This window comes from Fundulus heteroclitus, chromosome 1 (genome assembly GCF_011125445.2).
Source record: "Fundulus heteroclitus isolate FHET01 chromosome 1, MU-UCD_Fhet_4.1, whole genome shotgun sequence".
Classification (NCBI taxonomy): domain Eukaryota; kingdom Metazoa; phylum Chordata; class Actinopteri; order Cyprinodontiformes; family Fundulidae; genus Fundulus; species Fundulus heteroclitus.
The window spans coordinates 27610404-27636462 of NC_046361.1; the positions used below are offsets into that span (position 1 = coordinate 27610404).

General features: G+C 38.1%; 1 protein-coding gene across 3 annotated transcripts in view; it reads right to left on the reverse strand.

The window, feature by feature from the left end:
* LOC105932301 (cadherin-4) overlaps window positions 1-26059 on the reverse strand; it is a 421667-nt gene that overhangs the window by 12467 nt on the left and 383141 nt on the right. For all 3 annotated transcript variants that reach the window (XM_021320932.2, XM_036139614.1, XM_012871395.3), the window contains 5 exons: window positions 25813-25998; window positions 21463-21719; window positions 11829-11971; window positions 3159-3398; window positions 1193-1429 (listed from right to left, as the gene is read on the reverse strand). In XM_021320932.2, the coding sequence (XP_021176607.2) occupies window positions 1193-1429; window positions 3159-3398; window positions 11829-11971; window positions 21463-21719; window positions 25813-25998 (1063 nt within the window). The remainder of the gene's footprint in view (window positions 1-1192; window positions 1430-3158; window positions 3399-11828; window positions 11972-21462; window positions 21720-25812; window positions 25999-26059) is intronic.

The following is a 26059-nucleotide window of genomic DNA, read 5'->3' on the forward strand; positions in this document are numbered from 1 at the left end:
ACGGTCATAAATTAAACCTCTTAAAAGAGAAGACAGAATTGACTAAAAACAGTAATGGCAAGTCAGAGCTTCACAGGTCCTTAGATCATAAATTGGCAAAACTCTCTGAATATTATATCTTTAATATTTATTGCAGGCAATTGGATTAGTTGTGAATCATTCAAGAATAACTTGCAGCTCTAAACTGATCTGTTGGTGAGTATGAACTGATCAGGTTTCACGCTACTCTTTCTTTGTCAGGTAACCATTGTCTACCGTAAGCTGAAAAATGGCTGCTTGTCTACATTTTCACTAATTATGATGTGTGTCTTACATTTCTGTACCCAGCTTTTTTTATTCAATAGCTTGTAACAGATACTTTGTTCAAGTAGAACATCTGTGTTATGACTTCAGACTTCCAGGTCACAGAAAAAACAACAACGCTGTACTTATGTTCAATTGACTTTTCTTTTTGTACCAAAGGTCCTTGTTATGACATAGTTGGTCAACAGAGAAATCCCTTAGGGGGCTGTCAGGCTGATTTGTCAATCCATAAAGGATGTGATTCGGACTGGAGACACTTGTTCCAACAATGCGGTTATGTTGATAGCTCATTCATAAATGATTGCATCAAAGAGGTGGACAGAAATATTCAGCCTAACTTCTTGCTCACTTTGGGGGATTTGTTGCTCTCTTTGTAAATAATTGTTCTTTTCAGTTTCTATTGTTTTAAGGATTATATTTACCTAATTTCAGTTTCTGAAACTATGTTGTTGTTTTTTTACTGCAATTCATTGGAAAAAGAAATTTCAAAATGCATTGAACTAGAACAAACAAACAAAATGCATACAGTCATTAAGAGGGGTTGTCACTTCAAGACTTGAGCTGTTATTCACAGCAGTTATGAAACAGAGGATCATTAATATATGCAAAGAATGAACAAATTGCCTTGGGAAAAAATCTCTTCTTTGTCTCTGGGGCTTCTCTCTATGTACAGGACAATCCACGGGAGCACTGACGACGTAGTGACATGAATCACTGGCAAGACAGACATCTACCCTTGCAGAGCAGGAAACAAACACCTACTTTCTCAGATACTGTGAGATATTCATATGTTTTACACCATTCCATCTCCAAATTAAGCCTTTTTTTTAACAAGTGGAAATCTAGGAGCATCAAGGTGTCAGTGGATGAGTTCTTGAAAAACACTCACAGAGTAGTATGATGATGCAGATTAGGATGGAGATGATGGCTCCAGTCCCCAGGCCAGCGGCTGCGACGGCGCCAAGTGTGGTGCAGTCTCCATTTTCGTCGCATGGACACACCTTCACTTTGATGACGGACCTGTTGGATAGTGGAGGGTTGCCCGAGTCCGACACAATGATAGGGACCTCGTACATTCCTGGTTCTAAGTAAACCTGGTACCGAAGACTCAGACGGGCGTAATCACCTAAGGGAAGGGAAGAATGAAAGAATGATGTTAATATATATTGTTACAAAATAAATTTCTAACAGCTGCTAGAATTGCCACAAGTTAAAAAAAGACAGGCCTTTGTGTTCTTTTTGATTAGCAGTTGTCTGGGCATGGCCCCAATAATAAGCCCAAGAACAATATTCTTTTAAGTTTTTTTTTTCAAATACTAAATTTTGTTTCTTTTGAGCTACACATCATTCATCACACTGAAAAATGACTTGATCTGTTTGTGAATTTAGATGTTTTATAATGAGATTTATACTTCAGTCAACGTCCCTTGACATGCTTCTACAATGACTAGAATCCATGTGTGCCTAATTAAATTCATTTGGAAAGACACAAATCTGATGGATTTTGTTAGACAACAAATCTATGCTATTATGAGAATATATCCACAAAACTGCAAGCAAGTCTGTGTCAAGGCACATGTCTGAGAAAGTAATGGGACAGCTGTCAGCATCCCCAGAGGTCTGATTACTTCTTGTAGCTCCCTGGGGATCCTGATTGTTTATGTCTCGCACTTTTAGTATTGTTTCTCCTTAGATCCTTGTTTCTATAATTAGTTTGGTTTCTGCTCAGTATTTATGTTAGTAGCGCATTCTTGTTGCTGTCAGATTCAGTTCCTGTTTTAGTTAGCTTCTGTTCTTTATGATTTCAGTAGTTTTTCTAGATCTGTATTTCTTGCCTGCTCTCTCTTAGTTTAGTTAGGGGTTTCCCTTATGTCTGACCATTCTCATGTCCCCCGTTAGATTATGTTATCCCTCTGCTACTGCCAGCTCACTGTCCTCCTTTCCTTTCTGCTTAATTCCCTTTTACTCATCTCACCTGTGCAATTTACTTTTGCAATTTGCTGCTCCTTCTGACTCCTCCTCTATAAGTTCAGCCAGTTCTGTCACACTCTTTGTTAGGTCCTCCATCATACTACCATGTTCTGTTCTCATCCATGCCATGTTCCTGGTTCTAGCTCTTGGTTCCTGTTCCCTGTCATCTTGTAAGCCTTGTTCATTTATTGTAATAAATCCTTCTTCATTCAACATGCAGTTTCCCAGCTCTTGTTTGTCCTGCAACAAACCCACTAAACCTGACAACGCTATCTGTAGCAATTAGAGTAACCTGTATTACTATTCAGCTGGTGAAATTGGAAAGCATAAAAAAAAATCTCCATTAGGAAATAACTGAAAAGTGAATGTGCAAAGGACTTCACATTTCCTCCTCCTGAAAGCCAAACAGGGTAATAACAGGATCATAATGTGATTTTACAAAACCTTTGTAGAAGTCTTGGAGTAAGTAAACAAGTGTGGACCTGAACCCGTAGAGCTCGTCTGGAGAGACAAGATGGCTGTGGACCAGCGCTCCTCATGCAATCTGGCTTAGTTTGTGTGTTTCTGCCAAATGGACCGGGTAAATTTCCAAACGAAAGGTGTGCCAAGCTTCTGCATTATTCTCAAGATTAGATTTTTTTTTATGAACAAATCACTTGAAAATCTGTTATGGGACTCTAGAGTCAATAGTGGATACATAAAGAAAAATATGGTGAATGAAAAACTAATAATAATTTCCACTTCCAAAATTTCAGTTTTAGTCATCTACTTGCAACATGTGACATTTATAAGAGGGTATATACTAGTAAAGATGGCATTCAAATTCCTGACAAAATTTTTTTTATTAGTATTTTATTTACTTTTTTTTAGAGACAGCTACTCACCACTGATCCGTGCAATAGTCCAGTTACGTCGAATGCTGCTGGGGAAGTTGGGCAGCTCGAAGACAAAGGGTCCAGCGTTGGGATCCGTGTCTGCATCGGCTGCAGTGATGTTGACACCATTGACGTTCTTGTTCATCCTCTCACAGATCTGAGACTCCCTTGGTACGAGCGCTGGGGGGTTGTCATTAATATCTATCAAATAGATCTGCAGCGTGCCTGTGCCACTGGCTGCAGGAAAGCCTGGGAGGAAGAACAGAAAGATAAAAAACATCATGATATAAGGAGAAGATGACAAGTGAAGATCTGTGCATTGAAGGGGGCTGACTAAGAGGGAGAAACCAGAAGTTTTGGGCAACAGAAATGCAAAAATAATAAAACAGGAATAAAACAAGTGATTAAAAAGCAGCAGCGATGGGGAGAAATTAGCATTTTTCATTCACAATTATGATGTTGGAGGTAGGAGTGCTGTCAGGCTGGAGGACAATTTCAGCTTTTGAAAGAAATAATTCTGACAGTTTTGCTTTTCACTTCATCTCTTGGCCTCACAGCCCAATCAATCCCATCACAGTCGATGCAGATACAAGCAAACCACATCCAACCACAGAGAGAGAGAGCTTAGGCACAATAATGATGACTGTTATACAATAAAACAGGTTCATCTATGTGTGTATTTACAGAATACCGTGAGTCATCTTTGACACTGGACATAAAGGTTGTTTTTATTTCAGAAGAATTGGACATTAAATGAAAAGAAGGTTCCTAAAATACAGTAAATATAAATTATAAAAAACTATAAACAACCTACAGGTCCAGCCAAAAGCTGCAATACACTCATCAAAGGGGAAAAAATCCTGGGATTTAACAGTTTAGAACATGTTTGAATTTACAATAAATCACATAACAGCAATCAAGCACGGTGGTGGTAGCATCATGCAGAGGACCAGTTTTACTGCCAATGGTTTTGGTGCATTACTCAAAAACTGATGAGTTTGCCTTTTCATGTCACCCCAAGTTGACATCCAGTTAGTTGACATTTGTGAACAATTGGTTGTTCCACCAGTATAATGATCTTAATCACACAACAAGAATTAAGCTTGTGGAGTGGCCAAACCTTAGCAAAAGTTTGTGGACTTAAGAAAACTGCATCTGGACCCGTAAGCAAATAACTGAAATCAATTTCAGGAATTCTGCCAAGAAGAATTTTAAATCACCCAGCCGGAATTATGCCAAAAGCTTGTTGATGGTAATAACAAGTAAACTATTTTCTTGCAACTTGCTGAGGTCGCTATATCCTAATTTCAGAAGTATGCATGTATGCATTGTATTTTATATGTAAATTCAAATCCAAAGTAAACTGAACTTTGTGCTCATAATTCTTGCTTTTATAATTAATTTAATTTGTGCTTTATATTCGTCCACAGCAAAAAAGAAATTCATCATGACAGGATGAAATTAATATGATATACTTGCTAATTGTTGGTGTAATTAACTTCTGACTTTACATGTATGAGCTTATATTAGAAGAAAACATTTACGGCCCTCACTATGGCTTGCCTTTCTTTTACAGAAGATTAGGAAAGTGATGTAAAGGAATTACGTACAGTATTTATCTGACCTTGTTAAGCTGCAATCAGAACAGCTAATAGTCAAACTGCTTTGAAACTTTAATCAATTTCTCACTGGACTGTGGTACTGCAAAGTCCTGTTACATCAACACATATTTTGTTTCCAACAGTGATGCATAGATAAAGGAGCTTATACACGTGTGGACATTGCGGCTCCACAATTTCACAGAAACACCGCACTTGATCCTACATTTAGAGTCTGTGAAAACTGGACTACAGAAATTTGCTCTGATGCTTTAGGCAAGCCATTGCAGGTGCTGTTTCAACAGCAATACTGTCAGGCTGGGACTGCAATAACATGCACTGCTGCACATAGAAACACTCACACCCCATCTACAGACACAATTTTGAAGCCGTTGCATTGATTGAACAGAGTAACAGACCATTACCAACAACATTTATGGAAAATTGGGAATAAAGGATAGACATTTAACAATCTGGGGAAGTGAGATAGCTGAGCAAGAAAACAAACACGCAAAGGTGTGTGTTTTGCAGAAAAAATGTGACACAGAAAAAAAAAAGGATTTTTGGAGCATAAAGCTTTGAGCCGCTTATTGAGTGAGTGCCAGGGGGTGACAACCCTCAACTGCCTCCAATTACGAGTCATTTTGCTGTCATGCCCTAATGGCGGAGCCATTGCATGGACTTCAGCGACCTCAGGGTCTATCGCTGAGATCAGATAAGGGCAATGTAATTTAAAAAAGATTTATGCAAATTGCACAGATCTGCCAATTAAGTGTGGCTACAGAGCAAGACATCCACCAAAGAGGAGAAAGGCACAGCTGAAGATAGGTCACGAGCAGTTTGTTGACTGTTTGACCTTTGTTGCAGATCACACCAGATGTTTCATCTATTTGGAGTAATCTTTGGTAATTTAAAACAAATTTCTTTTATAATGGTGCCAGGACATATTTTAGAGGTAAATCCAAACTTTTCTAGGTGTCTGTACAATTCTAACATTAAATATTTACCCAAATAAATAAGGTTTTATTTAAAGCTGGATGTGAAAACTTTTATTGTTGAACACATAAGCACAATGTTTTTGTGCTTATGTTATTACACAATTAATGTTATTACAGATGTTAACCAAACTTGTTAAAAAATATATTAATTTAACCCTGGAAGTTGGATTGCCCGACTACGCATAAAAATATATTCACAACTGTTTTGGTCAATATTGAAATCAAGGTTTTTTAAAAAAAAAAATCTTTAATAAGACTGGAAAATAAATCTATTGCAATTTAGAAACCGTGAACTGACTTGAAAGAGGAAATCATGAATGCCTACTTGATTTGGTTTTTAAATCTCATGGTCCATTTAGGATGCAAAAAAATGTTGCAGTAAAAAAAATAAAAATAATTATTTTATACAGTCAACATTATGAAACTGAAAAGCCCAAAAACGTTTTAGTTGAGCGATTCATTTTAGAAAAACCTGCTGTTCTGCACAATCTCATTTGCAGTCTGGAAGTGGAGTGATCAAGTCTGGCTCCAGACATCTGTGAGAGCTTTGGGACGAGAAGGGACCCAAGTCATGACACAATTCTCATGGCAGATTGTCAGAACAATACCCACTTTTGAGAATCTCAACCACTTTCTGGTAAGATACCTGAAAGTGTTGCTAGAATGGTTTCTGGTTGCTTTAAAAATAGCTGAAGGGGTTTGAAAATGTGGATCTAATGCAAGACAAATACTACAATCTGTAAATTAAAAATTCAAAAATCTATTTTCATTTCTTGCAATTCAAATTGTTGATTTTGTGAGCTTCAGAACTATAGCTTTTGTTTTAACTTTATATTAATTAATTGTTATTTTAAATACTGAAGGATATATATTTTTTTACAAGTTCTTAAATTCTGCTTTAATGCTTTGGCGATATTTGCCACATTTACCACATTTGCCAGCACTGATATTTTACTATCAGTCACTATTTGGATTTCAAAATTCAGAAAAAATACGTAAAAAGAGATATTCACAAAACACAATGCTAAGTTAACAATATAAATTACATAACATATGAAAATTGAAAGATCTAATTAAAGATACTACATGATCTCCAAAAGCCATTTCCATAAATTTTTCCATTTAAATATTTTACATCTATAGTATTATTCAAGTGTTTTATCAACTGTTGTATTTGAGTCCCAGTAATTAAATATGTGTCAGTATTATTAACAGTTGTTTTATTGGTGACTGTTTGCACGTTTTTAAGCTTTCAGACAAAACTTAAAGCCCAGTTTTTAATAAATATCAGCATAAAAGCAAAAACATGTTCCACAAACATATCCTTGTGTGCACACAGATATGCCAACATGAATCACAGAGTTTTTCCTCAATCTGTGGGTCTGCTAATCCCTGCCATGTATTGGAGACATGTGCAAGCAGCTTGCCACAGCAGATAGGAGTATTAAGTGAGCTTTAACCAGCTAAATAAATAATTATGTTTGTGTACATTTCTCAGAAAGGATTTGTCTTAACTCTCATTTTGATGGTGGATAAGAGATGTCAGAAGTAGTGAAAAGGCTCCTAACAGCTGACCATATGCTCTTTGATGAACGTACCAACATGTACAATGCTATACGGGATTTTCCAAGGGGTTCGGAAGAATAGGGGGGAAGAGGAAATGGGCTTCTAACTATGCTGTCACCACCTCTTCACTGTCCCTCTCTAATATTCTTTATGCTTCACAATATTTTACCATAAAGTTTCTTATGTTATGCCAACGCCTACGAAGAAGGATCTGCAGTGCTGGGAAAAAGGTATTTGCCTCCTCGCATATTTCTTGTTTTGCTTATTTGTCAGGATTACTTTTTTAAAACAAACAAAACTGACAATAAACCAGTGACATGAATAGATACAAAATGTTGTTCTCAAACAATGATTTAATAATTAGGGGAAAAAAAGATTAAACTAATTTGGCCCAAGGTGAAATAGCTGTCCACCTGTAAACTTAATCACTGTTTGTTGCATACAATAACTGATGGCAACAACTGCCCATGAAGCATTTGCAGTAATTGCTAATGAGTACGTTACATCACTGTGGATTAATTTTGGCCCACTCTTCTTCGCCAAATTGCTACAATCCGCCATATCGGAGGGGTTTAAAGCATGAATGGACTGTTTCAGGTCAAATCAAATAATTTCATTCAAGAATACCAGACTTATGGTGTTCTCTGGGTCATTTTCCTGCGAAACAACCACAGTGCACCTATAAGAACTTGGGTAAGGTAACCAAAATGATGACCAGACATTTTGAATGATGATTTACTGGTAGAGATCAAAATGCCGGTTCTAAAACAGCAAAGCATCCCCAAGCCATCATACTGCCATCACCACGTTTTACTGAATGAACAATTATCTTTTCCTGAAATGTATCTTTTAGCCAATATCTTGCTAGAAGAGGTTGTTTTTACCCAATTTCTTGATTCTAAAGTTTTGGCAGTAAGTAGGCCTTGGTGTGGCTAGGGAAACTTAGCTAGATTAAAAAAAAAAAAAATGTTTATCGCAATCAAATTATAATTTACCAAGGGAAGTGATTTTGTTTTTAGATTGGGCCAGATTGGTTTGGATGGCTTTATTTCCCCCTTAATATATGAAATGATCATTTGAAAACTGCTTTTTATCTTAAGTCAAGTTATCTTTTATTTAAGTGCTACAAAGAAGGAAAAACCGAGTAAATCTGTAAGGGGGTATTATACTATTTCACATGCACAGCTTGAACTTTAAGCCTCTTGTTTTTACTGAGAACCACATATAAGTCAAACCTAGAGGTTAGCTATGTTTGAAATAGTGCATTTAGCTAAGATCAGGTGGAGTAAGTGATATATAAATGGGATGTCAAAATATTGCGTAAAATGGTAAACTTATAAATCAGGTAAAAAAAAAAAGAAGAAGAGGTATAAACACAGCAAGAGGATGGCAGCTTCTCAACCTCTTGCCTCCAACTTTCCATCGACACACTGAGCTGCACATATTGAAATCTTCAGTCATTTCAACTGAATGGACAGAAACATACGTGTTTACATAAAAGGGCTGCACATGAGAGCATTCACAGATGCTAACACTTCAAAATACCACTAAATGTTTAGGCTAGCTCAACTTACAGTAAACACAGCAGAGAGCTGTGTGTCACTGATAAGGCAATTTGGAAGTGAGGAAAAAGGCATTTCCTACTTAAAAAGGAAAAAAAAAAACACTCAATTCCAGTTGAGTAAAGTGGAACTTATTTGTTTGCTGTGATTGAGTTTGTGCTTGGTTAAGCTTAAGTTTCCACTTTGAGGCAGAACAAATAACACATGCGACAGAAATGATGGGAAATGGAGGGAGAAGTCAGGCCTGGACTAAAGATAAAAGAGGGAGAGTGGAGAGGATCAACAGTGTGACCAGCTGTGTGAATCCAGGATTTCCTCTGAGTTAAGCCCAGTTCTGCAGTTTTCAGATTCTGCATCCTTTTATGTTCCTTTAAAATCCAGACAAAAAAAAAGTTACATTTTGATTTATGCTCCGATACAGAGTGACTTTTAAGCACAAATACTTCTATAGAAGTCACTCCCATACTCAGACCTATAAATAATACAAACAGTTTAAAGCTCAAGATTCTAAACCTTCACTATAAAACACAATATCTTGCCAGGTGTATTTTTATTTGCATCTTCTTGGAATTTAATGTTTACTGGATGTCAGAAAGGGTGAAAGCACAAAACATATGCAATTTTAATTTTCAAACTGTTTAAATTTTATTCGATAAGCTGTAGAAAATATTCATGTAGTTGTATTCCAGACATTTTAAGGCCAGAGTTCGACCGTGCATTATATTAAGAAAATGTATGGTTTTAAGTAGGGATAGGGATATCTCAATTTGATTTGAGGTCCTGATCAAGGCACTTTTAATTAACCCAATTGTAGTGGTGGACTGCACTTGAGCGCTGTTCTTTGCTGTCAACCTACTCTTTATGATTTTACGTCAGCCGCACCTAACATAGTTGCTTTCATTGTGACAGAACAAGTCGACTAGTGTTGCTAAAATGTCTGTGGTTTTCGACTATGTTAATGCAGAAGATAGAAAGGTATTTAGTTGCCAATAGCCACCTTCGTAGTTCACATAATTCTAAAGGCAATATTGAAAGAGCTACATTTAACACCATCAAGTTAATGAAGCATTTAAAATGTAAACAGTTTATCCAGAGCAATAAGTAGAATCAGTTAATTTTGAGAGCATGCCAACAAATACTTCGACGGAAAACCCCAAACAGAGTTATTATATTTTAAAAAAGAACAGAAGAGATATCTTATGAATTAAAATGGATGACAAACCCACTCCCATGGTTGATAATAATATATAATACGTTTTCCTCAGCTTTTAATTATGCTGACCCACTGTTTGCCTTCCCCCTTTTAACAATACAGAACTTAAACTGCACTACCTAAGCTGGATAAAACAGTGCACCATCATCTGTGGCGTATCTGGAGTACAAAGTGTGCCTGATGTCACTGCTTGGCCTCACAGCACAATGAACCCTAATTTGATTAAAAAAATTAACCTGACTAAACTGAAGAGCTTTCTGGATCTCAAACTCGAGTCTAGACCATATGTGCAACAAGAAGGAAGATCAACAAAAAGTGTAACCATGGAATTCTACAAGGATGCAAGAAAAACAGCGTAATTCCCCCATTATGCTTCAGACAGGGATTCAAAGCACAGGTTGGTTGATACACGCCGTTCACTTGGTTGTGCCTACCACTGTGAAACATCAAAGAAACACTGGAACAGAGGCTACTAAGAGGAAAACAGTTTGTTGTTTCAAGCATGTCAATCTTCTGATGTTTCAGTCATATATTTTAGTCATATAAATTAATTTGATGTACTTGGTATCTCATGGGATGAACACTTATTTTGGTAATACACTGGTATTTACATAAGTATGTCTTGCAAAGAGGCATTCAGTTGCTATTCTTTTCCAAGATTTTATTACAAGTAACTTTTAGCCTGACACCCTGTTTATATGTTTAAGAGTCTTATTATCTAGTGAGACAAGAAGCCATCCTTGAACTGTTGTCAAGATGAATGATAGAGTTGGCTAAGAAACACTGATCCTCAAACTGGCTGAGAACATTTGGTTTGAAGAAGTCATCAGCACTTTAGCGTTGACTGTTTAGCCATATTCTGGACAACAGCAGAATAAGAGGAAACAGTTAGTAAAGGAAAGATCCCTTTATAGCTTTTCAGAGGAGAAATTTGTCCTCTGCATTTAACCCATCCCTTAGGGAGCAGTGTGCTGCCACACTGAGTGGCGCACAGGGACCAATATGTGGGCAAGGGTCTTGCTCAGGAACCCCAGAGTGACAGACTGAGTTTTGAACCGGTGACCTTTGCGGCCTCTCCAAGACGCAAATGCCTGACTCCCTAACTGGAGGCCACCACTTCCAGTCATATGGTTACAGACAAGTTGCAAACAATTTATAAGCATTAAAAGAACACAGCGGGTGCGGTTGTGGAATATAAGTAGAGCAAGCGACCCATGTTTGGAGGCCTCATTCTTCGACGTGGCCTCCAGGCCCATGGACATTTGCCACATGCCCCCCCCCCCTCTTAACCCCATTTCCAGTGAGCTTACTGCCAGCTAAACTAAACTACAGAGATAGTCACAGTTTTTAAATAGTTAGGAGAACAGCAGAGCAGCACTAGGGCTGTAAAACCTGAATCTGATCATTACAAACTGAACAGGGTTTCTAAAGTTATTTATTTTTTATGAAATCTTAAATTTTTTAGTGAAAACACAAACAATTGCCTTTTAATGATTTTAAGCACTAAAACCCCACTGAGTTAGAAGTATTTAGAGTGTCTAAAATTAGAAGGTCCAGGTATCATATTAAGACTTGCTATTAGCAAACACTTAATCATCAATGATTGAGGAAAATGTCAGGGAAAAAAGAAATCTGCAGCCACACATCCCAAAAGGAGAGCATTGTTTAAAACATTTTTGGTAATAAAATAACCACTGTAGTATTGATAAACTATACGATGCAAAGAGGAAAAACTTTCTTACCATTGTCTGAAGCCAGAAACGTAGCCTCATATATGTTGTTTTTTACATAGACGGACTCCCGGTCAAGCATTCCTGTTGTTACAATCTGACCGCTGCTTCTGTTGATAGACAGCCAGTTTGCGGGGTCGTTCAGCTTTGAATACCTAAACACACATTTGGACAGATTAATGAAGAAGTTAGTGTTGGCGTTTCTAGGTCTATAAGCAATCATGCCTCTTCTCTTCTGCCCATGAATACATAGATTACCTCCTAATACACATGTGTACAAAAACCACAAAACCCCAACCTTCTCAGCATTTAATTCCTCATTGACTTCTTCTGCAGAGCACGAAGCAGACAGTCAATTTCACCTCTGTTTTCGCTTCTGTGTACCAGGCTACAAAGTCAATTGCCTCCCTTCTTAAGCACTGTTGCAACTGTCTGTGTGTGAGTGCTTGTTAGAATTAGCACACGTTTGTTGGAAGAGTTTGATTAAAGGTTTCACAGGTTTAAATTGTCTGACTGGGTAGTATACATGCATCTTTAGCACTTTCATGGTTGTAGACGTGTGTGAAGGAGCTGTGAAGAGACTCATTGATGGGCTCCTGGTGCTGGTCTTTGAACAGGAAAGTCGATGTGGTAGCAGGTGGCTGGAGTCTTCTGGAATAAGGGTGGAAAAGGAACAAGGCATCATCTCTAGGAGTGAATCCCAATTTTCACTCTGATCTCACTGTTACAGTTTCTCTGGTTTTAATTGCTTTCGGTCTTTTTTCATGCTTTCAGTAATATCTGATTACACCCCCCCCCCCCCCCCACTGCAAAAAAAAAAAAACAACAACAAAAAACTTGTGTTGCCTCACCTCATGTAGCTGTGCTTGGTATTCATACATTTTCTTATCCCTGTCTGTGTCCTCTCACCCTTGTCTCGTTCACTCTGCGATAGAGTTCACCAGCTGCAACCTCTCTTAGCTGCAGTATTACTTTCACATGTAAAAGCATCATCTGCGAACACGCGACTCCTTGATCTCACAAAACAAGGTTTCTACATCAGTGCGATTTCATTTACTGGAAGTCGGTGAGGGCAAATGGGCTATTTTTGATTCTATATATCCTTCAGGTTTTAAATCCGTCCTTATTGAAATTGATGTGACCTTATTTTCGCTTTTATGCTTACTGAATTGCACTTTAGTGCAAAACCTGCTTGTTTATTTGTTATTGAAAAAACACACACACACACACATGAATATGGTTCTGCTTAAATGGAGAAGAAAAAAGCTTCGGAGCGATGGGTGGCAGTAATAATGGCTGGGGTGGAGGACAGAGAGTAAAATCTCTCCCCTGGAGAGCGGGTGGTGGGATTTTCTCAGCAGGCAGTGGGCACGATCCCAGGCACAGTGCATTGCAGAGAAGGGGATTATGCCGGTGACATTCCCACACTTTAAACAGTTCCACACAAGGTAGGCTGGCCTATACTTGCAGATTGTAAAACCATCACCAGGAATGCAGCGAGTCAGTAACAGTCAGGGGGTGGGAGACAGAGTGAAGTAAAACAGTCCAAATGGGTGGGAGGGAAAAGAAGCAGAACATAAAAGACTAAGAAATACTAGTGTCATGATATGATCAGATTGAACTGTTGCATTTAAGACTGGCCTGACACTTGGTGCATCTAACATTTCTTAACTCCACTGCAATTTAGATTTATTGGCAAAAATCTAAGTTATTCAGGTGTTTGCAATAAACTGACAAATATTTAACAGTTTAACAAGTAAAAAAAATGTCAAACTAACAAAATAAGGATTCGATCTGCTGCTGCAGTAAATAAAAAACCCTACATACAATCCTTTATAAGAGCATACATTTGCAAATACCATGTGGTCTAAAGCACACCTGATGCAACCAATCAAAGGCTTCATAAGTTGCAACAGGTGTGTATGCGATAGAACGTCCCAAATACCAGGGGTCCCATTTATAACACATTACGTAGAATCCATATTAGAAGTGTACATATAGCTAAAAAATAAATAAATGGTGTACACCAAAAAAAAATAATTAAGATTTATAAAACCGTGCACACTCAAACCAGCGCGCAATCACATATGTACCTGGATGTGTGTAGCAGGTTTAGTCTCATGTTCAGCCTTCTACACACCCAGATTCAACCGCAAATGGTCAATCCAACGCACCACGTTAATGCTAATGTGTATTTAAATAAGTCAGCTGATAGTTTTTTTCCTTCATGGTGAAATGGCACCACGGAGAAAGAGCAAAGTCTCTGTATAAAAACCTCACAGAGAGGCATTCATGAAATGTGTAAATCAGAGGTAAAAGCACATATGTATATGTATAAAAGAACTTGTCAAAAGGAATTGTGTTGAGTGGACTTTTATTTAAGATTTAAGTCGGCTTATGGGCATTTTCTGATTCATTTGAAAGGTCCTTAGTTATGTGTCACTAGTGAAGGCATGACTAACACTGGTGTTTAGATTACTTATGATAAAGTTGATCTCTGGGAAAAGTCTGATATGGAGTGAAATTGAACATCTGAGAGGAATCATCATGCAGTTTGGGAGCAATTCAACTTTTTACTATCTGCATAGCCAATTTTCCTTTTCCTTAAACTGAGCGTACACATGGGTCAGAGTAGCTGTGAGAATCTCACATTTTCCTGTCAAGTTTTTTTTTTTCCTAATAGACCCCAACATTTGCGTTGAAAGTGATGCACATGGGCGCACTGGGGGCGCAGCGGGTAATGCGACCCATGTCTGGAAGCCTTTTGACTTTGACCAGGGTTCGACTCTGACCCGCGGTCCTTTGCTGCATGTCTCTCCCCCTCTTCCACCCCTTTCCTGTCAGCATACTGTGATAAAAAGCGAGCCATTTGAGCCGTGAACCCCCCCACAAAAAAAAAAAGAAAGTTACGCATGCAAGTTTCTGGCCCCATGTTGTGTGTACCCAAGCTTTATAAATGAGACCCAGAACTGTTGACAACAATGTATAGTTGCATGACAGAAACATGGCTAAGCCAGTGGAATTAGCCAAATAGTTAATAGAAGATGTCATTGCCTCTAGTTTCCCTAGAGATAAAGTTGGAAACAGAGTTTCAAGTTTAAAAAGAAAGAAATAGTGGCTTCTGGAGGGGCCAAAAAAAGGAAGCTTTTTACAGCTGCCAACAGATTTTGAGACATGAGCATTCCAACTTAAAAACGCAATATCCACATAGTTACCACTGGTGTTGAGGTTAGCAAGTGTTGAAATGGAGCAGCGGTGATGACATAAAGCCATGATTTAGTCCCAGCTAAGCTATGAAGATGCTTTTCTGGACCCATAGAAATACTGTCATCTCTGAAAACTGCATGTTTTAAGTGGCTCCAACAGGAAGGTCGTTTTTACAGATAAACTAACTTTTATGAAAAAAAATAATAAATACTGTAACATCATCTCAGAGTTTCAACTTGAAGCAGTGCAATAACTCTAGATTTTTCGCCAAAATTAACACACTTGCTCCTGAGAGAATGGTAAGTATTTTCGATTGGTGACAATCAAGTAAGCTCAAAATGTGCTCACCAATATGGGCTTGAAAACATTTTAACATTTAAATTTATTTTTGTTCATGTCTGGCATCTTACATTATGAAGACTGCAAACTGGCTTTTAGTGTGTTAAACAAAACATTTTACCAACCCCACTTGGTAAAATTGTAAAAATCTTTAAATAAGGTTTCTTATAGAAATGTTGTCACCCTAAGATGCCATTCTTTGTGATAGTTTTCGAATAAATTAGATTTTCTATCATCTTCTGGCAAGATTAACTTGGTCTTTATCTAATGTCGTTTGTTACCTCTAGATATAATAGATATTTACGTGAGTAGCTCCTTTCTTCTTCCCATCTTATGATTCTTTGATGATCAACACGCATCTGCAACATCTAAATGACAGAATCTCTTGTATTTCCCATTTTGAAGAGGGGCTAAATTAAACAGGCTCTCTCTTTGGCAAGACATATATGTACCCCAACGAAAAAAGGATAATGGATAGTCACTGATTCCTAGGCAATCTGAAGTTCCGTAAAAAATATATATAATTTGGCAAAATCTGAAACATGATTGAATTTCGCCAAAAAGTGTGGCCCAGGTTATTAAGGTTTCTTTTCATTATTTGTATTATTTTGTCATTGCTGAATAAACTGACTCAAATTACAGGGTCGATTTTTCAGGGTTTTTTTTGTTTTTTTTTTAGAAAAGTAAAATGCACTAAGTAAAAAAGTAATCTGAAGGCCTTTCACAAACATTTACCAGGGAGAGCAATAAGAGTGGAGGGTACATTAAGTAAGCACATGCTCTACTTTCAATCATTAAAAATGCAGATTTGTTTGATGAAGACAGCAGGTAAATATTTAATTGCGGTCAAACTGTTATATTTTCAACAACCTGTAAAAATGAAGCCTGACATGCTGCAAGAAGTTAAAACTGTCTGCTCTGAAATAACTTTAAAAGCCTAAACCCAACCACTGCTAAATTTACCTTTCGGATTGTGTTACTGTTAAAGAACAGACAAGTTAAGATTCGGGATGTTCATCAGTCATGCTGAAAGACAAACCATGCAGATGGGTTGCAAAGATATTATTTTAGCTACATTTTCTGTTAAAATAAAATATATAAAAAAATCTTATATATAACACCACAAAGAAAACTATCAGCATCTTTCATGCTGAGGTAGTGGCTAAATTCAAAGATAGGATAGAGAATTATGGCTCCAGATCATGAACAACAAAATGCATCTATTACTTCTTGGCAATGAGCAACAATGCAAGGTGGGTGCCTTCTGGTAATAAAAACTATAACAATTTGATTAAAGCCAAAGGGTATTAGTCCCCTTCATATTAAATTCTATAAGCAGCCCTCACGGCAAGTGTGAAAAAAAAAAAAAAAAATATGAAAGAAAACCTCCAGGTGGTATTATGTGTGTAGATTAATCTATTTAGCATTATAGTTGAGAATAACATGGCTAATAGTAGGTCCCAGATATTTAATTTAATAAGCACTCTCGTAAACACCATGTGAATAAATGACAGAGCTAGTTTCTAAGGTATTATGAATTAAGTCAAAATGCCATTCTCTGGTAGAAAAAACAGCACCTTTTTACAGGGGCTATCTCTGTTTGTCACACAGATGAGGTTTAATTATTAATACGTCATACGTCACAAATCTAATACTGATATTAAATATCTTAGACACCTCGAACACTCTTGGACCTTCTGCGTCCATACTGTATTCAAAGGGGCATCTCTTAGACACAGAGGTAGTGGTTTGTCAGACACAGTTACAGATCATCAGGCAAATCAATGTATTTCATGCTGCTTTAACACAAGTGATTTAAACCACAATGTTCGAAGAAAAGCATTGTTGTTTTATGAAACAGGAGAACATCTCTCTCTCTACACTTTTTCCGCACCTGATGAATCGGAATCTCTAAGAAAACGTCTTACGGGTATCAACACGATATAACAAGACAGAGAGTACAGGAGCAAATGTTTTACTGGCACCTCAGTAAACATCTCCCTGTGCAATGATACTCAACAGAGAGCGATGCAGTTTCGCTAAAGTACTTTTGTAGGCAAATGTGCCGAATCAGATGGTCCTTTACAAATCAAGTATAAAGCTGTGTGTGATATAAACATGATAATTATCGAGTAAATTTGGTGGAAGATTATTACAATACTACTGCAGACCAAGTGATTCTGATAAAATGCAGTGTGAATTTCAAGTTCAGAACCATTTTTATTTTACAAAGAGCTTTCTTTACTTTCATATAAAATGCAAGTGCTACTTCTTCCTTACAAAATATTTCACTTTATTAATGATAGGTGGATGTGTAAGAACTTTACAGAAACAATTATGGTTTGCATGGCAAACGAGTATCTATCTATCTATCTATCTATCTATCTATCTATCTATCTATCTATCTATCTATCTATCTATCTATCTATCTATCTATCTATCTATCTATCTATCTATCTATCTATCTATCTAAAACAATACAAAGATCATCTTTTTTAGTTTTTCTGCTGCAGTTTTGAAGAAAATTAGGGCTGTATGTTAAACTGATTGCACATATTGTACGATCTCTTCCTGCGCCTCATTTGCAATGCTTTCCCATGTCTCTTCCACCAGAAGGCTCATCACATTTGGGAATTGGGAGGTGTGTGAGTACAGCTGGATGTATGATTAGGCCTGGCAGGTTAGTGATCTAAGCAAGCAGCAGGGAGAGGTATGACATTTATTTTTCAAACCCCCGACCCTGAGGATGAAAAATGCATGTCTCGAGCTTGGCCGAGGCGGTTTGGGTAATCATTCATGCCAGTGTCTCCAGTCCCATGTCTCGACCTTACTGGTTGGGTGTATGACAGGTGATGCATGGCTGTCCCTAGCTCTTGCTCTCTCTCGCTCTTTCACTTGCCTAACCACAATGGGACACTTCAGTTTGTCCCATCTTTGATAAGCACCTGTCAAGTTCAAACCTTGACCGGATGTCAGCTACCGACAGTTTGTTTCTGGCCCGCACCCCTCCACCCCTCCACCCCCATCCCCCCAGCCCAAGCGCCACTGTTCTCAAAACGTTTTTCACCTTAATTTTGACTTTAAGATCTTTCTGTAGTTTCCTTTAAGGTCAAGCTATTTTTAAAGCATTCCTACCATACATTTATGCAGATAGCTCACTGTCGGGCAAAACCTTTGCATTTTCAAATTTTGGTTATATTGCATGAACGTCTATGTTTATAGATCACAAGTGGTGTAACAAGATATTGTGGTAAGAGATTTTACGATTCCTCATTACAGTGAACCTTTTCTCACAGTTCCTGTCATTATGTGACATCATCTGGTGAACTAAGTCAAAGCGGTTGTAGTGAGTTGTTTTTTTGTTGCTGCATTGTTGGTACTCAGCTGAGATAGGGAACAGTGACTAACAAGATGGGAACTATTTGTAAGAAGCATGTGAATACCATGAAGACCTAACCAGGAGATACTAAAGATGCTGAAGTTAGTAGGCACTTTCATGTCTCCTTATGACGCTAAACTTTGGTTTCACACTTTGTAAAAGATTATGGAAACTTCTGGTCATCCCTAGTAAAAAATCTGAAATACTTCATACTTCTACTAATCAAAACTGAACTGGATAATTTCCCAAAGAAATAAAACAAAAATCCAAAACTAAACTAATGGTTGAGATGATCAAAACATGTGTCTCATTTGTAAAAAAAACAACAACAAAAACAAACAGAAAATAAGGAACATCTTCAATTTTGATTGGATTGAATTTTGGATTAAAAACAGATGAATTGATAGAGAGGTGAAAGAAGCCATATTGGTCAAAAGAGAAAAGCCATCACTAAACAGAGGGGGAGGATTGGGCTTCCCATTCCCCAGTGTTTAAAGCTCGATGTGCTGGTGAAGATTCTTAGTCATCCAGGTCATGGTCATCCCAAAAAAAGGGTAAAAAACAAAGCAACTGCTTGATCCTTCAACACATTCCAAAGAGATTACATCAGCAGTCTCGTCATCATTCAAGTGACCAAGTACTCCACTCACACCCCTTACTGCCCTGGGTTCTAACGACCCAGGGCAGTAAGGGGTGGGTCATTAATTTGCATCTGATTTAGAATGCACCTAGGAGGATGGGCCTCCATGTCCTTAAAATCAGCAGTGCACCAGCTACACAGTGCTCAGGAGTAAGCCACCAGAATGGAAGTGACTCCTGGATAGGTGTTGAAATGTTTTCAGAAAGAACAGAGCGAAAGTCCGGTTGTCTCCAATTTAAGCCTGTTTGCTGTTGCGATGAACGAATAACTGACAATTTGCACAGGTATAACATTTTCAATATTTTTGGCATAAACACCTCCTTAGATGTAGACTAATACCCATCAGTTGGACGTTGCATCCAAAAACAAGACTTTAAATCTCCTGAAAGTTTCACTTTTGGAGATACAAGAATTCTGTTATGACAAAAATATGTGAAATTAATTACGTTACAAAAAATGCAGCTTGTAATTAAGCAAAATAATGGAGGGAAAAAAAAAATCTGCTCTCATTTTAAAAATCCCCTGTTGATACATGGCATTGAGATAATTGATTTAAAAAACTGACCAAAAACTGTGAAATAACTTCAGTCAAAGGAATTTTGATAAACCATTTTGAGAATTCGTGAAAGTGCCCGCAGCCCTCTTGACCTGCTTTCAAAGTAAAAATTTGCCCATGGCTTGAGGGTATTTGCACTCAGTTTAGCAAACATTATACTCACTTTTAGTGGATTAGAAGCAATAAACTCACCTACTCAAAACAATTCAGATGATTAATATCCCTGCACCCAACCCAGACAGGGTAGAAACATTGTGAAGCAATGGGATTGATCGAATTCCTATAAAATTCCATAGCCCCTTTTTTCTTATGTATAAGAAGAGAAAAAATAAGTTTGTTTTGAATTTATTTTAAGATGACTATGCTAGACTACTACAGACTTGTAAAAAGCTAAATTGATTTTAATGTGTACAGCTCCTTGGTTCAAGAGGAAAAAAACCCCGGCAATAAATCAATTATTTCAAATCAAATTAAAAATGGAGCAAAAACAAGAGAGAGAGAGAGAGCGAGAGTGAGAGAGAAGAAAAAAAAGTCAACCAGAGGGGGAGACGGCCCAGCTGGTGGCTTTAGCGTTTTCCTAAATTATAATGTACACCCAATTTACTCTCATCTGCTGTGAAATTAACTGGGAAATTTGTTTAGATATGTTCCCCCCAAAGAAAATTAGAAAGCAGGAGCAGCGTGGTGTGAGGTGGCATTAATCCCAAACTGAACATCCGTGTTATCGTCTCAATTGCATATTTCTCAGTTCCTATTATAAATTATGCCAATACGCTTACTGTAATCTTTACGGATGTAATAAAACGTGGGCTTTGCAGTTGCATCATAATCTAAAGCTTTTCGTCATTCCAGGCCTTTATTAATAGATCACCTCCTCCTGAGGGGGCATAGCACAGTTAGCCACATAGTCATGCTGACAGCTGGACTGAGAAAATGTAAGGTCCGCTGGCGGTTTAAAAGTTGCTTCATGTTTAAAATCAGAGAAGGTGAGCGCCAATAAAGAACACCGCAGGTGGCCGTAACACAGTGTCAGGTGCTTGGGGTTGAGCCAGCTGTTCTCTTTACCTCCCCCTCTTCACTCCATCTGTGCGGTTCTTTTTTTCTTGTTGTAGATGTCCGTCTATCCATCCATCCATCCATCCATCCATCCATCCATCCATCCATCCATCCATCCATCCATCCATCCATCCATCCATCCATCCATCCATCCATCCATCCATCCATCCATCCATCCATCCATCCATCCATCCATCCATCCATAATAAAGTCTCCTAAACTTCACATAATGTGGATTTAAAAGGTGGATAAAGCCATTATACAGTCCTGTAGCTGCATTTTGACCTCTTAGCCTTAGCAAGCCACCTATCTAAAAGGTTTCCTAGGTCTATGCATGTCAACAGGGTGATATTTCCATACGGCTTTTACTTGGAGAGCAGCAAGTGAGACTTTAAACACTATTAAGACAATTCAGAATGAACTCTGCCAAGAAAAAAAAAACCTAACTATAGCAGTGTGCATGCTGTACCTGATCATCTGTTGCATCTGGAGTCTGTCAGGATCTGAAGCTGAGAAAGTCGTCAGGCTGGTGCCGGTGGGAACGCCTTCTTCGAAACGGATCTGTTTCGGGTTGGTGGGGAAGTAAGGGGGCTCGTTGACGTCCTTCACAGATATGGTGACCCCAGCGGTTGACTGGAGGGAAGACTGGATGCCGCTAGCCAGGTGGGCCTGGTTGGACACCACCACTGTCAGCATGAAGGAACGGTTCATCTCAAAATCGACTGGCTGGAGAAGGAAACATAATTATGTCATGTATGAGAAAAAATAAAGCTATATGGACTTTAAGCCATTTAGGCAACCCATATCTATCTTCTTTGAATGTCTGTTGCTGCACTGTATTCACATATTTACTTTTCTGCAGCACTATTTACATGTGTACTTGTGTAGTTCATTACTTCTACCAATTTCTATACTGGACTATAAGAGCTATGGCTATTACAGTACCAGACAAATGTTCTTTACTCTGAATTTTCAATAATCTATTGCGGACACTTGATACATGTTCAATGACTGTCTTGGAAGGTAACTTTCTGTTTAATTTTTGTTCTTCGGGGTTCCTCCAAGTCATTTTAGGGAGTTTTACATTTAACCAAGGAAGAAGCAATGACAGATATTTCACATAAAAAAAAAGAAAAGTGACACAACTAAAATGACTGTGATAGGGCTCACACTGTTTAAACGTGTCTCTCAGATGCTGTCTTTTTGTAAAACACTGAGTTGCAAAATTGAATTTGTAACAAATTGGGAAATTTACAAAGCTATTTACTGTTTAAAATGTGCAAACCTGTGTTTCTGTGTCCTCATTCTGAAACTATATGCAAATGCGCTTACACTCACTAATGGTTGTTGTTGACATTAAGAGGGGCACAATCAGGTTTTAAGGGATAATTACTTTTTCACACTAAGTTGGTTTAGATATATTTTTTTTCTTTCAAATTTTAAAACTTTGTTGTGTATTTACTCATGTTATCTTTGTCTAATATTACAATATGTGTCATGAACTGAAACATTTTAAATGTGACAAAAAAGGAAAATACACAATATATAAGGGAGCAAATATCTTTTTATATCACTGTAATTTAAGGGTCAAACAGCAAAACACATTTCCTCCAGAGTGGTTCCACAACAGAACTAAATCAATAGTCATTGTCCACTTATTCTTATAATTTATTGTATCATAGTACGGCTTATGAATATAAATCCTTTGTAACAAAATGTCAAGAAGTCACTCATTGTGCTCCTTTTTAAAAAACATCCCTAATCGATGTTTATCCTCTGTCAGCGTCTGATTGCTTTGTTGAAGGAACAGTTTTAACATGTCAAATGGTCGTGCCAAACCAGTGCACGTACATGAAAACTAGTGCTGAAACATCATGTGCTGTTGCTATGGCTTGGATGTTGGGATGTGTGTGAGGCATCTTGAGTTTAAACCAGCATGACAGACCTCCCCCCCCCCCTCCCCCCAATAGAGACTACATGATCAGGTTCAAATGACAACAGGCAAAGTGATAAAAACAGAACCAATAAGCTTTTGTCAGTGTTGCACATTTCGTAACAGCCAGATTATGAGCACTGCTTTAGAGCTTATGCTTGATTGGTGAAGACTCTGAGCACATACTTAAGTTGCATTGCTTCAGTTATCGCAGGGAACACTAAGAGAGATCATAAAAAGCATCGTTAATCAGGACGATTGGTCGACCACAGCACAACAGTGGAATTGTTTGTGTGCGAGATCGTTGTTGCAATAGTTTGCCTATGCTTGCACGTGCATGTAGATCTCTGTTAATGTAAGCAAAGAAGCATGCACTCGTGCGTGTGACCCCATGGAGCTCTGGTAACCCATTTAAAGGCAAACCACGCTCGTGGCTCTTTGATCTAAAGCCTGTGGTGTTCGTCGCATCGGGAGGTCTGGAGTATAGCTGAAGGCTAAAGTAAAACACACCCATTCACACAGACCCACACAGCCTGAGGGAAACCACAGGGTTGAGAGGTCAATAACATGGCTTCCATATTTTGCCCATGAGCCATCCCATCTTGCATCTCCTCTCTAGCACTTTACCCATTTCTCTCCTTCCCTTTTACATAATTTGCACCGCTGGACTCCAAATTCCCACCCCGTCGGTTCCTCACCTCTGCCCTACCTCAGCTCTCTGTGATCTAAGTTCTCAGTGGGCCGCATTTCTCCACGCAAATCCTCTTCTCCTCTTCCTCCTGTCATCTTGTGTGTTTAACATAATCTGTGATTTACATATCTTAATGACTCATTCGAAGCAAGTGGGTCTATTGGTGTTTTCCACGTGAGACTGTTTGTCTATGGACTCCATTACCATGTGGCAAACTAAGAATTAGTCTCTTGGAATCCTTCAGGGAGCGGCATAAATGTGTGACATGTTCTGGTTAAGACCTAACGCCTTGTTTACACAGCAGCTCAAGGTCCTTGTGGTAGACTGATGCCTACCTTGGTGTCAGCGTGACTCCATTTGTCTCTATAGACGCCTTGTTGAAAAATAACAACAGCAATGCGAGGACTTTATGTGGCTTTTACACTTCGTCTTTCACAAGTCGCCCAACGTGAATGTTTGGGTTGACTTTTTTTTTTCTCTGTGTGAGCAGAATCCCCTCTGTTTATTTGTTGAGACAGTGTATTGCTTATTTCCTCTCAGGGGGTGGCTTGTCTCTTATTTTATGATTTCCTGATAACCTCCCATGGGTCCCAGTGCAGGCTTACAGCTACCCAGCTGCCTGCTGAATTTCACAGGGAGTGAGTGGAATGGATTATTAAAGTCAGTCATCTAGAGATAATGAAGAGAAGCAAAACACCAGTGCTCATTGCTCAGGCTGCAGAGGGAATTATAATGGCATGTTAGTGCTATTTGTTAACATTATTGTGAGATGTGATTTGCAGGAGTCAGATAGATGCTGAAAACATCCTGGGCTCCAGAAGGTCACTGTAATAAATAAGTAATATCTGTAAAAAAAATTGCAACATAGGAAACACATTTACACCGAGCCTTATAGGGATACATGTAACATACAAATATACAAATGCAGCTCTTGAAGGCCATTGAGCACTTCTAATGTGGAGAAAATATGCAAACAGAGTAAAAATCATGCTGTACATCGACTTGTTATATTGTTGACTTTTCATACACTCTAAAAATGCTGGATTACAAATACAACAAAATTTAAGTCGGTTTGCTGACCTACTTTGTGTCAATTGTGGACCTGTATTGCTTTAACACAATCTGAACCACATTCTGGTTCATATTTTGTTAATGTTAAGGCTCTCAGAGAGGGGAATGAAAACTACAACCTATAACCTGATGTCTAAACAATTAATCCAAAAACTTTCTTTTTTTTAAATTCTGCATTAAAACATTTGATTCAAATAGTGTATATTAAAACAATTAAAGTGAATAGAAAAAGTTCAAATTAATAGAGTTGTAGCAATAGATCCCATTAACGAGACAAGAAAACACAGAAAATTGGACTGAGATGAACTTTTAGCAACATCTTGCTAAAAGTTTCGAAAAAGAGTAAATGTTTCTCAAATAACCTTTTGTGTTTTTTAAATAATCTAATCAGTGCAGGTATGACTTGCTCATATATATTGTTGTATCAACGCTTTCTCCTTTCTGTGTTTTCACAAGTAGGCTAACAACCTTGTGAGTCCCAAACTGCTTTAAAGAGCTTCTGTTCAGCAGAGAAGTACTTTACATTTCAAACTTGTGTTGGTGGAGCATAGGAATCACATGATCTTTAATTGGAACTTAACCAACCATACAGACACAGGTTTTTTTTGTTTGATTTAAAAAAAACAAAAAACAAAAAAAAAACATAGCTGTTAAAAAACGGTTGAAGCTGGGTAGGTTGGGGCTTAAATTACGTATGAGGTCACCATTGTTCTGAGTGGTCCAGCTACTAACATAGCAAGTTGTAACAAGACAAGGCTTTGTTGTTACTGTCATTTACCGCAGCAGCGAGAACATTATGAGTGTATAAAACCGTTGCCATTGTAATTGAGAAATCAATATCTAATTTGCTGCAGTGGTCTCACCAGCCACTGTATTTAAGTCTGTGTTTGAGTGCATGAGCTGCTTCTGAAGGGCACATTAGCCTCCAATCCTTCTTTTGGACACAAAGGGGCACGTGAAAGGCAAAGACCTCCACCTGTCCTCATTTAACTCTGTTGCCTATTTTAATACCTAAATTCAGACGGGATCTGATATTCAACATAGAAAAAGAGATGATACTGCCCACTATAATAATCTCAGTGAATTCAGAAAACTTAGAATGTCACTTAAGAATGGCACGTTACCTTTACCACAGTGACCATGCCGTCGTTGCTAATGGGATCAGTGCGGATAGTGAAGTGCCCAGTTGGGTCCCCGCTGATGATCCTGTAGATGGCGTTCCAGTTAGGTGAGTGAGGTTGGTCAGCATCTATGACTGTCAGATTAGCCACCACAGCATCCACTGTGTTCTCTTGGACCTCGCCAGAAAACTGCAAAAAGCAAAGAAAAATGTTAAGCTGCATCCCTCTGTAATAAAGTTACTTTCAACAG